At 58.3% G+C, this 11170-nt stretch overlaps 5 protein-coding genes across 5 annotated transcripts; 3 read left to right on the plus strand and 2 right to left on the minus strand.

Moving 5' to 3' along the window:
* Nucleotides 1–30: 30 nt before the first annotated feature.
* SPRG_16133 (hypothetical protein) lies at nucleotides 31–3918 on the minus strand (the record flags this gene model as incomplete). The annotated part of the gene is made up of 12 exons (XM_012355366.1): nucleotides 31–45; nucleotides 75–194; nucleotides 250–687; nucleotides 744–837; nucleotides 884–999; nucleotides 1043–1143; nucleotides 1192–1339; nucleotides 1382–1512; nucleotides 1559–1767; nucleotides 1813–1915; nucleotides 1961–2121; nucleotides 2678–3918. The coding sequence occupies 12 exons, from the start codon at nucleotides 3916–3918 to the stop codon at nucleotides 31–33; spliced, it is 2877 nt and encodes a 958-aa protein (XP_012210756.1).
* Nucleotides 3919–5935: 2017 nt separating this feature from the next.
* Nucleotides 5936–7518, plus strand: SPRG_16134 (hypothetical protein; the record flags this gene model as incomplete). Its single annotated transcript, XM_012355367.1, has 3 exons — nucleotides 5936–6134; nucleotides 6180–6290; nucleotides 6383–7518. 3 exons carry the CDS (start codon nucleotides 5936–5938, stop codon nucleotides 7516–7518), a joined length of 1446 nt encoding a protein of 481 aa, XP_012210757.1.
* A 605-nt stretch (nucleotides 7519–8123) lies between these two features.
* SPRG_16135 (hypothetical protein) lies at nucleotides 8124–8867 on the plus strand (the record flags this gene model as incomplete). The annotated part of the gene is made up of 1 exon (XM_012355368.1): nucleotides 8124–8867. One exon carries the CDS (start codon nucleotides 8124–8126, stop codon nucleotides 8841–8843), a length of 720 nt encoding a protein of 239 aa, XP_012210758.1. The 3' UTR covers nucleotides 8844–8867.
* A 245-nt stretch (nucleotides 8868–9112) lies between these two features.
* Nucleotides 9113–9859, plus strand: SPRG_16136 (hypothetical protein; the record flags this gene model as incomplete). Its single annotated transcript, XM_012355369.1, has 1 exon — nucleotides 9113–9859. One exon carries the CDS (start codon nucleotides 9113–9115, stop codon nucleotides 9857–9859), a length of 747 nt encoding a protein of 248 aa, XP_012210759.1.
* Nucleotides 9860–10195: 336 nt separating this feature from the next.
* SPRG_21687 (hypothetical protein) lies at nucleotides 10196–11154 on the minus strand (the record flags this gene model as incomplete). Its single annotated transcript, XM_012355370.1, has 7 exons — nucleotides 10196–10288; nucleotides 10335–10379; nucleotides 10428–10553; nucleotides 10597–10707; nucleotides 10760–10944; nucleotides 10994–11037; nucleotides 11087–11154. 7 exons carry the CDS (start codon nucleotides 11152–11154, stop codon nucleotides 10196–10198), a joined length of 672 nt encoding a protein of 223 aa, XP_012210760.1.
* Nucleotides 11155–11170: the final 16 nt, after the last annotated feature.

Raw genomic sequence — 11170 nt, forward strand, 5'->3', positions numbered from 1 at the left:
GTCTGCGTCGTGGCTCGGCGGTCGAAAGGCCTAGCGTGGATAAAACTCAACGATCTCCACACGTCATGTTTTACCTTGTCCGTGTGGGCCTTGCCGTCAAACACGTTGTGCAGCTCAAATTTGAGTTCCCGCAAAAACGCAGGTTCGGACAGCATTTCTCGGTGTTGGATCAGGTCAAACTCCCACACGCTCGTCTACACGTTTTGTTCAGGAGGCCTCGTTGTCATGGCAGTTGAATCAGGTGCGTACGTGGAGTGAGCGACCCGTCGGCGAGACGCCCGAGTGCTCGAAAAAATGAATCCGCGGCTCGTCGCTCGCCGAGCTCCAGAGGTCGGAGAGAAACCCGCTGTTGTAGTGCATTTGCATGGCTTGCGTCTCGGCCGACGCCAGCGACGGCGACTCGGACGACTTGCATTGGAGGCCGCCTTGGTACTCTGCGTACTTGACGCGCGTCGCTTTCGTTTGCGCAATGTCTTTGCGGGAAAAGTACGGCGCTTGCGGCGCGCGCGTCATGGTGACGCTGTCGCCGTCGGCGCCAAGCCACGTGTGACCCCACGAGAGGGAGTAATAGGACACGGTGCCGTCGCCCGTCTTGTTGCACGTCGCCGCGTCCGGCGTCTCGGTGAAGAGCTCGTCGAGCGTCCACGCCCCGCGCTCGCGCTCGGTATACGTATACCGATGGCGCACCTGCCGAGAGTGTTGGATTTCGGCATCCAACTACATATGTGTTTTGGTCGAAATACCTTTTTGCCTGTACCGTAAATGACGTAGATTGATTCGATGGGCGGTCGCGTCCATGGCGTGTGCACGTTGAGCACGGGATCCTGGGCATAGTACCTAGGGGTTGGTTTAGTTTAAAGGTTCAAAAATAAAAACAAATGACCGCTCCCGCACGTATTCGAGGTCCTCGAACGTCGGATCGCGCGCTGCCATGGCGCGGTGGAACGAGCCGTTGGTGAGCTCGCGCATGGAGAAGCTGCGCGTGACGGTGGAGCCAGCCTACGGACGGCACATGAAAAATGGGAGCAGTAAAAATGAGCACCTCGCCAGGGTACGTCACCGACGCAAAGGCTTGTTGCGCCTGCGCGTCGGTCGGGTCGTCGTGCAGCGTGCGTGGAATTGGCAGGATCCACTGGGTCGAGCCTACCATCCTCGACGATACACGACGAAGCGAGTCGAGGATCGAGGTACCGTGCGAGGTTTGCAGGCGACGATACATGTCGAGTGACAGCGGCATTTTGACCGAGAGCCCCGTGACAAGGCATTCGAGCGGCTCGGAGCTTCCGAGAAACGGCGTGCCGAGGGCAAAGTAGGCGGCAATGTGGCGTCGAACCCACGCCTATTTGCATTAAAAAACCGAAAAAGGGACAACGTGAGGCACCTCGTGGACGTCGTCGGTCAAGTGGATGTGGTGTTTGACCCACGCAAGAAAGTAGCGCAAGACGTTGTTGCCAAGCGAGTGCGCGATGATGACGACGCCTCGGCTTTGATGCAAGTGCACTGCGTCCTCAACTAATACAACGCCGTGAAGCCGAGCCGTAGAGAGAAATGCACGTACTGCGCTTGAGCATGGTGTAGAAAAAGTGGTCGCGCTCCTGCAGCATGGACGGCGGGAGGCGCCAGTCGTACGCGGCGACCATAAGCTGGTGCGGTCCCATGTCGAAATGACCCGTGAGCGTCTCGATGACGTGTCGCCATACGACCGAGAGCGGGCCCGTGACGAGGCCTGGCGCGAGCTCCGTGATCGCCGAGATGCCGTCGCCCGCGCTACCGACGCCATGAGATGAGGCGAATGAAAGCACGCTCGTGTACCGTAGCTTGCACGCCACGTCCGACTGGTTGCGCGTATGCAGCCTCATGCAGCGCTCCCAGCAGTCGGTCTGGCTCAAGAGGCGCCCGACGTCAATCCACATACCTACGCCAAGTGAGCCTACGAGCACGCATGTGTGCTGCCACGCACGGTCGCCGATCTTGACCTCTTGGCCGATCGAGCCATGGCAGCGCTCGTTCTTCCACGCGTGGAGCTGCGAGGACGCGAGGCCCGGGATGAGCACGACGGGCAGAACCTGCCGCTTCGGCGACGCGGTGGCGGCGACGAGACCGACGGCGGCCAGCACGAGCCTGCACGCCCGCATGCCAGCACTCGTATTTTTACCGGAATGATGATGGAACCGCAGACGGGGTACGCCGGGGCACAGTGGGACGACACGCATACAAACACGCAGTCACTGGAATCTGACAGGGCACCGCGAGATTGCCTTTTTTGATTGGATGACGCAATCATGTGGTATCATGCACATCACATCACACCGCTTGCACGAGCACGAACAAGATGGTACGCAGAGATAACAGGACGAGCGACAAGCGAGCGGCGCAATGTACGATGGTGCGCCACGCAGCATTACAGCGAGACCGGTCGCCGACGCGCCGTTACTGCCCCGCAGCGAGCTTGCAGAGTACAACGACGAAGCAGTATATGGGCAAAGACCAGAACGCGTTGCGTTTGCATTGCACATAAGTATGCAAGTAGTGGAGGTGGACGATAACGAGCCTCGCTGTACTTATTGATACCGTGGATTACGCAGCGAGTGGGACCGCACGCTGTGTCTTATCGCAGAGGGATGCCACCGCCTGTCTCGTCGCCCCGCTCGGAACGCATGCTTCGGCGTAGCGCCACTGAATGACGTGGCCGTGGAGATAGAGGTGGATTGTCGCGCGGTCGAGCTGCAAGAGCTCTTCCGTGCCCCGGAGCATGCTCGGTACCGACGACGCCGACGCGCCAGCAATGAATTCGATCGAACGCGCGATAGACGCGTGCGGCCCGAGCTCGACAAAGACGGCACCACCGGCGCGCAGCGCTGTCTCGACGGCGCTTTGAAACAAAACGGGCTGGCGAACATTCGCATACCAATACGCCGCGTCCAGCAGTGTTGCAATTTCGCCGCCTGTGACAGTCGAGAAGAGCCGCGCTGTGGTTGGTGGCCGAGGACGCAGATCTTGGAGGGCCACGACCAAGTCGGTGGGAATGTTGGCTTGCTCCATGACTCTGCTGTGGTACGCGGCTCGCATCGGGAGGTCGATGGTCAGAATCGACGCCGGGAGGGTCGTCTTGAGCGTCTCGAGCGCTTGTATTGGCCCCGTCACCGTCGAGAGGTGTGGGGAAAGGACAGCAGCGACTTCAACCTCAGCCGGCAGAAGCGGAGTGATTATCGCCTCGGACGCTCGAATAGCGAGCATGCCGCCATCATGCGCCGCGACGCGATCTTGCATGGCGAGGCGTGTGCACACCACTTTGGCCGCGTCACTGAGCGAGAGACTTCCGGCGGCGTACGCTGCAGCCGGTTCGCCGGCGGAAAGACCCAGTGCGCCCATGTACGGCGCGACGAGGCGCGACGAGAGTTCGGCGAGAAGAGCCACCTGGAGCACAAAGTTGCCTGCCTGCGCACCGGCGTTGGTCGTCATCGAGGTGGACGACGGATCGAGCATTGCTGGTACGAACCGAGCGCCGCCTGCGACGGCGAGGAGGGCTTCTTCAGCGGCCGTAAGCGCCGAAGCAAAGACGGGATAGACTTCGTTGAGCGTTGCGCCCATGCCATTCCACTGCCCACCCATGCCATTGAAGATGCAGACAAGTGGCGGCGGCGTGGCCGGCACTGACGTAGCGACAAAGACGACGTCGGGCTCGGGGCATCCGTTGAGAAACGAGCGCAGGCCGTTCAAAAGCTCACGCAGCGTTGACGCGCGGACCACCAATCGCGACGCGCCACGATCCGCGAAGGACCATGTACGATAGAGCTCGGCGAGCGATGCATTACCCTTTGCGAGGACCGATGCCTCGAGCGTTGGCAAGACGGCGGTGACGGCCGCGTGCAGATCGTCGCTCGCGAGAGGAAACAAGTAGTGGAAACGAGCTGGCATTGAAATGGCAAAAACGAAAATGCCAGGAGCGTCCTTGGACACATCCATCCATGGGTGACGGCTAAAGGCAAAGAGCTATCAGTATGTGTAATAGGCTTCTCCCGAGACCTTGCATTTGGCGAAGAACGCACGCGATCTCCGCCGTGGAGCCGATCTTCAAGACTTGTTGCCAGTCCCCTGCCTTTCGTTGTCCTTCGAAAGGGCCGCGCTTCGACGCGCGAGGAGGTACTGTGAAAGGATCTGCTAGTATATTTTTGAGCAATGGTCGTTCCGGCAAAACAGCGGTCATGTATTGAGTGGCATCAAGGTAAGGAGATTTGTACAGTGTATTTTGCATGGACTATAGAAGCGTACTATAGTATTGCAAGGTTGATCGTTCGTTCATGCTACTTCCTGTCATGTCACGAAGCCAAGAATTGACTTGATGGTGGGATCTGTCGCCAGATGAAGAAAGTGACATCAACTTGAAGAGCCCTTGGTCGATTTGTGGTCCTGGTTTGTAGTTTTGGAGCAAAACGACGTCTCTGCTTTGCATAGAGCTCGGTAGCATGAAAAGGCATCGAAACGGTGTCTGTGGTCACATTATTCATGGTCCACACGAGGAAAATGAAAAGTTTCACACAGCCCTAAGCCTACCCTACCCTCGCTCACACCCTAACGTTGGAGGGCTTGCGACCCGCCGAGCTTACGTGTCTCGGAGCTACAGCTCCGACCGGCAAGACAGTCTGTTTATACGGCAAGTAGCATACACTGTAGTTGGTGTTACCGAGGCGGTGGAGGATCATCATGGTCGTTGCTGAAGGGCGTCGGCGGCGCGCTCTTGAAGATCGCCCAGTGCCAGGACAGACGCGCATACTGCAGTGCGAAGCTGGTTGACCATGTCAAAGACTGGTGAAGCGTAAAGTAACGAAGAGATTGGTGGTACAGAGGGGAATGTAATCACTCCATGCCCTTGTCAAGTGGTGCGACCGACGTGGCGTTGGAGCTGCGTCTGCTCGCATGCGCTCGTGGATGTGGGCGCGCTATGAGGCTATAACAGCATGACGTGTTGGATACCAAGGGTGTACCCTTGTGGATTGTGTAGTGTACTTATCCCATTTTATGAATACCAGCACGGTGAGCTGTCGACGTGTGTTGGTGTTCGAGCTTCCGGTGCCCAAACGATCGAATATCGCTTTCCTCAGTCAAGCTGGAGCAAGCAGAAGCTGCCGCGAGGGACCACATAGCGACGTGCAAACCATCGAAGGATATCATTTCGTCGTGGCAGATGCGCGTGCCCTCATGGATGTACTGTACCAGTATTGCCATCAGTCGGCGGATAGGTGATGAGTTTGACCTCGTTTAACCCAATGACGCTAAATGCGTTCAACACCTTCATTTATCGCGCGGGCAACAATATCACGCGGCGAACAGGATACATGGTATTGGCATCCATTCACCCATCCAAGTGTGTGGACATGCGACGTGGTCTCGGGTCTGCCCGGGTTCTTTCGCGTGCGAAACGCCACGCACGCTCGTGCGACGAGGCGCTGCTTGAAGCAAGTTGTAGCTGTCCGTGGTAGCTGGTTGCAATCCGTAAACTACTGGCAGTACAAAAGCGCAAGCGCGGCGCCAGGTCGACGCAACACGCTGTATGTATACCTGGCGTCAGGGGTTACGCGCCAAGAACACGCAAACCTCGTGGCCATTGCTCGTCGCTGGCACTTCAAGGTCGCCTTGTCAGCGTCATTCGGTAAGCTACAAGGCTGTCGACGGCCCAATCGATCGAGTTCACTCTTCAGCACCAGCGTTTGCTTTTCCAGGTCGCGTTGAAGCGTATCGTCATAAAAAACGTGTTTACCCTATAGGCGTCGAAAAACACGTGTCTTTACCCGTTTCGGCGTTGACCAATCACATGAGTGTCAGCCGCGCCAAAAGATACGTCAAGATTCGCTGCGCCTCGGCGATTTCTTCTTTGGCTTCTTCCATGGGAGCCGCAGCTATCTCTGTGCTCGCCAACGAAGGCCTTCTTCGCCTCATGACGAGGTACCAGAATGGCCTTCCGTTGTCGCTACTGGGCCTGGACCATGAGTGGAAGGTCGACCTGGCCTTCGAGTGGGTCAACGTACCCGGCATCCGCTTTGCCTTGCGCTACGAGCAGCGCGACGTGTGGTCTGGCGAGCTCTTTCTCGATGCACTTGACGCGCGCTTCCCGCTGCACTGGGCTCTCTTTACTGGTCGGAGCGACCTCGCACTGGCCTACGCGAGGCACAAATGCGCAGAACTATTGGCCCTCGACGCGGCCGCCCCAAGTGTTCTCTCGTGCGCCGCCAAGTACGGCACGCGCGCAACCTTTATATCGCTGAGTGCGCTCGGCTTTTGCAGCGTACAGCGTACGGCGATCGTTGCCGCGTCCTACGGGCGACTCGATCTCGCGGTTTTTTTACACGACAACGTGCAACGTCCGTACGATGGCCGCAAGCAGCAATCGACGGCGCCTGCCGCAACGGGCACATGGACGTCCTTCGGTATCTATGCAACGAGTCGTGCTCGGTCAAAGGCTTTGACGACGCGGCGTCACACGGGCATGTCGACGTCTTGCGCTTCATGCATGCCACGCACCGCGTCACCGGGTCTCCACGGGCGCTGCACCTCGCCGCGCAGCATGGCCACGCAGACGTAGTCCTCTTCTTACTGACGCACCAGCAATGGACCGCCCGCGACATCGAGGTGAGCCTGCGCAATGCTGCTAGCGAAGGCCACACCTCGATTGTGGCCTGCTTGCTCGCACAATACCCTCGTCCAGTGAACATGCCAGCGGTGGACACGCGGTCCATCGAGGTCTACGAACTGCTTGTCGCCCAAAGCGTACCGGCGGTGCTCGACGTGGATGCTCTGGTTGCTGCTGGCAATCTCGCACACGTACAATATGCCTACGCGCACAACCTTGGCACGTGCTCGGCGCACGCCATGACCGCCGCAGCGCGCGTCTCGCTTCAAATGGTGCAGCTCCTCGATCGCATGGGCGTTGCGTGTGCGCCAGCTGCGATGGACGCGGCCGCCAAGGCTGGGGCGCTCGAGATTCTGGAGTATTTACACGCGCAGCGTGCCGAAGGGTGCACTGCAAGAGCGATCGTCAACGCGGCCGCCAAGGGCCATCTCGACGTCGTGCGATATCTGCTACCGCATAGAATGGACGATGTTGGATACGCGGAAGCGCTCGACAAGGCCGCAGCCAAAGGCCACTTGAACGTCGTGCAGTTTTTGCTGTCACATCGAAGCAACGTGGGCACAGCCAACGCGCTCGACGGCGCCGCGCGCGGAGGCCACGAAGACGTGGTCGCCTATCTCTTGGCGCAAGGACGTCCGTGCACGAGTGCAGCCTTGGACGGTGCAGCCGACGGCGGGCATCTGGCAATCGTCCAGCGACTGCACGCGGCGGGCGCGCTAGCGACGACAGCCGCGCTAGACCGTGCCATCGTACGCGGCCACTTGGAGGTCGTCGCCTTTCTTTTGGCCCACCGAAGCGAGGGCTTCTCGACTCGTGCCATCGCATGGGCACGAAGCAAAGCGATGCAGCGGCTACTGACAAGCAGCCACTTGTGTCCGTCACCACGGTAATGTTCACGAGCTATAGTTTAAGAATAAGGACGATCCGTAGTCTTAAAAAGTTGGGTGGCGTTGAGGGGTTAATTTAACATTACGCTAGACTCGTATAATGGTCTCCAAGATCTTGGTGGAAAGTACACTACCGGTAGCGTACTAGTACTGGAAATGAAAAATTGCCGTGGTGGCACGTGCAATAGCTCTCTCTCGCTGAAATCCGTACAACATAGTACTGTATTAGAAGCAAGTACAAGGCTGTTGAACACACTACAGATCATCCAGCGATCTTCTTGCGATGCGATGACGTGGCGCTCGCATTTCTTGTCCAAACACCATCTGGCCGTAGGCGCCCTTTGGCATCAAGTCGGAGCGTTGTCCGGTGCGCATCTTCAATATGCTTAGACCACATGGCGCTTCGGCGGAGAGTGCCAGAAGCTGATCTATTGTAGATGTACTCCACCGCATCCTCCATATACCAGTACGCCGCCGGGTGGCGCATGCTGCATAGTATGCAAAGTGGGGCTTTGGAGAGCCAGATGCCGCGCTGGATCACACTGCTGCCCGCGACTCTGCGCACCACTTTTATCGATCCGCAAACCATCAACAGTTTACCTTTTGCCATGAAGTCGTCATTCTTTCTGCTTGCGCTTGCTACGTCCGCCACTGGGTCGTCGTGGTCCGAGTGGGGCGACCAAGATCTGTGGGTACTCACAACGCTTTGGCCCGCGCAGGCATGCGCGACGCAATACAACGCCAGTGCTCTGTGTGCGAGCCCCACCGACTTTATGAAGTCCCATCTCGTCGCGGCCTCGCTCGTGCCGAGCTACAACTCGGGGCGCGCCCAAACTGGCATGTGTCGCTACGAGTACGGCACGTTTCTCGAGGCCAACATCAACGCTGTCGGCCAAGGACTTTTGCGCGACTACTGGCCGCACTTTGGCGCGCCGAGCGTCGACACGATGTGGACCGGCAGCTTTGATAAAGGCACGCCCGAGTACGAGTACACGTGCAGCGGGATGCACCAAGGCCCGTACCTCGAGAAGGTCGTCAACATGACCAAAGACCTTTGCACGCCGAGCGCGATTCGATCGCACATTGGGTCCAGCGTCGCGACGCCGTCTCTGCGGGACGCGTTTGGAGGCAACGCTGTCTTGCACTGCGACGGCAAGCACCTCGCACGCGTCGTCACGTGCTGGGCCAAGCACACGCCGTCAGCCACCGAGACGGACCCGACGTACGAACCCACGACGCGCATGGCTTGTCCGTCTGCGATCGCGAGATCCGACTCGTGCATCGACGCCGAGACGCTCATTGCGCCGTTTCCGCCCGTGTACAACTAGGTGCGAGAGGGTGTACTATTCCACTTGGTGCTTGCGTGCTCTTTTAGTGTTCCTTTGTGTATACACTCTACTCTTCGTATCCATCATCGTGCATCTTCTTTTCTCGACGCCACGTCCTCGACGGCGTTCGCTTGGTTGCTGCACATCGCGGGGCTGGTGGACACTGACGGTTACGTCCTTTCTCGAACAAACGGCAACCTCGAGTCTTCTATCGTTCCAGCGCCAGCAACCAGTGACTGCATATAAGAACTTGCCGCCACGAAGCAAACATGCAACTCGCGAGCCTCGTGGCGACTCTGAGCGCGCTCGCCGCGATCGCTGCGGCGTACCCTTCCTTGCGCGCCATGCCGAACCCGTCGGCGTTTGGCGATCAAGACGTGTGGGTCTTCTCCCGCGTGTGGTACCCCGAGATCTGCGCCACGACGCCCGGGAAGGCTCTCTGTGCGACACCGCCGAGCTACCTCGGAAACCACTTGGTCGCGGGCGACTTGATGCCAGCGTACAAGGACGGGTCGACGCAGACGGGCTTGTGTCGCTACGAGTACGGCACGTTTCGCCCCGCCAACATTGCAAAGGTTGGCCAAGACAAGCTCGCGCAGTACTGGCCCAGCCCCGAGGCCACCGACGCAAGTGCCATGTGGTCGGGCGGCTTTGACGGCAACACGCCCGAGTACGCGTGGACGTGCGGCGGCTTGCACCAAGGCGCCTACTTGCAAAAGATTGTCGACCTCACGATTGCGCTCGGAACGCCGTCGATCTTGAGCGACCACGTTGGCGAAGCGGTCGACACGGCGGCTCTGCGCGAAGCGCTTACGACGGCGTCCGGCGCGGCGCCCGTCTTGATCTGCCATGGCGACGACCTCGCACGCGTCGTGACGTGCTACGGAAAGGAACACCCCGACTTGCACTCGACGTCGGACCCGAGCTATGGACCCACGGATGCGATCGCGTGCCCGCCAGCGTGGCAGAAGCAAGACTCGTGCACGGGCAAGACAGTGCACGTGACATCGTTCTAAGCACGACGAGATGCTGGCGGTCTTCTAACCCTAACCTCGATGTACGTATGTGTAGCGATGGAGCCATTCATCATAGTATCTGGATCGTGTTGGCGTCGAAATTCGAAACCGAGATGTCAACGACTGACTTGGTAGTATTGCAAACGCAGCGCTCGAGCGGAATGCATGGGAGTAGTACTTTACATCGAAGAGATGCACCCATGATGCATGCATGACCTTGGTGTATGAAACTGAACCAGTCCTGTAAAGAATATCTTGGAGGAGACTAAAGTCTAGAGTCTTTATTGGCATGTGTGATATGTGGCAGCCGAAAATACAGCATGTCCAAAGTATGCTCTACGACGAAGCCGAGTGCAGCGCTTCGACATGGTGGCGGATGTGATCTTCCATGAAGGTGGCGGCAAAGTCCCACGAGTGATCATAGCCGTCCTATTTAATGATTTTAGACAACGAGGCAGGAACTCTTCCAAGGTACCTGGGCGCGAAAGGTGAGGTGTTGGCCGACTTGGTTGCACGCCGCCTACACCCAAAGGTCATCCTGCGCACTGAGCTTGAATCAGAGATAGACCTCGAATGCCTCGGGATGCAGCTGGACGTCGTCGTGCCAGAACTCGTCATCCGCGCCAAGGTCAATCAAAATGTTGTATTTTGAGACGGGACCTTTGGAGAGCATGAGTTCGGTCGCATCCCACGCCTAACAAACCGTCGCCAGTGCGAATCTCATCAAGAAAAAAGACCTGCCACGCTGCCACGTCATCGCCCAGATACATTCGAAGCGCCTTGGCACCGTACGAGCTTCGGATCGTGCTGCTGGCGGGCGCGAGCGCCGACACCGAGTGGTACAATTCCTACAAATATCAGTTCGTTCTCGTTTTACGGTGCATGACAGGAGGTACATACAGGGTTCTTGAGCGCCAGCATGAGCGCGCCGTGACCGCCCATCGAGTGGCCCATGATCGAGTACTTGTCCTTTGCAATGGGCAGCTGTGCGTTCAGTAGCGTCGGTAGCTCCTTGGTGATGTACGAGTACATTTGGTAGTTGTCGGCCCAGCGCGGCTCGGTTGCATCCACGTACCAGCTCGCACCTACGCCGCTCGACTGGAAGACATATGCGGGAAACTGTTGTAAGAAAACCTGGGCCATAGCACCAATGGCTTGCGCCGCGCTTGATCCGAGGACTACCATTGTCGTCAGCGACAGAAGCGGTGTACTAGTAGCATTCTGTACCTTGTATCGGGCGCAATGAGTGCGACGCCGTAGGCTGCTGCGATGCGCTGCGCGCCACCGAATGTCATGAGCGTGTGCTCGTCG

Source organism: Saprolegnia parasitica (assembly GCF_000151545.1).
Source record: "Saprolegnia parasitica CBS 223.65 unplaced genomic scaffold supercont2.234, whole genome shotgun sequence".
Taxonomy (NCBI): domain Eukaryota; phylum Oomycota; class Saprolegniomycetes; order Saprolegniales; family Saprolegniaceae; genus Saprolegnia; species Saprolegnia parasitica.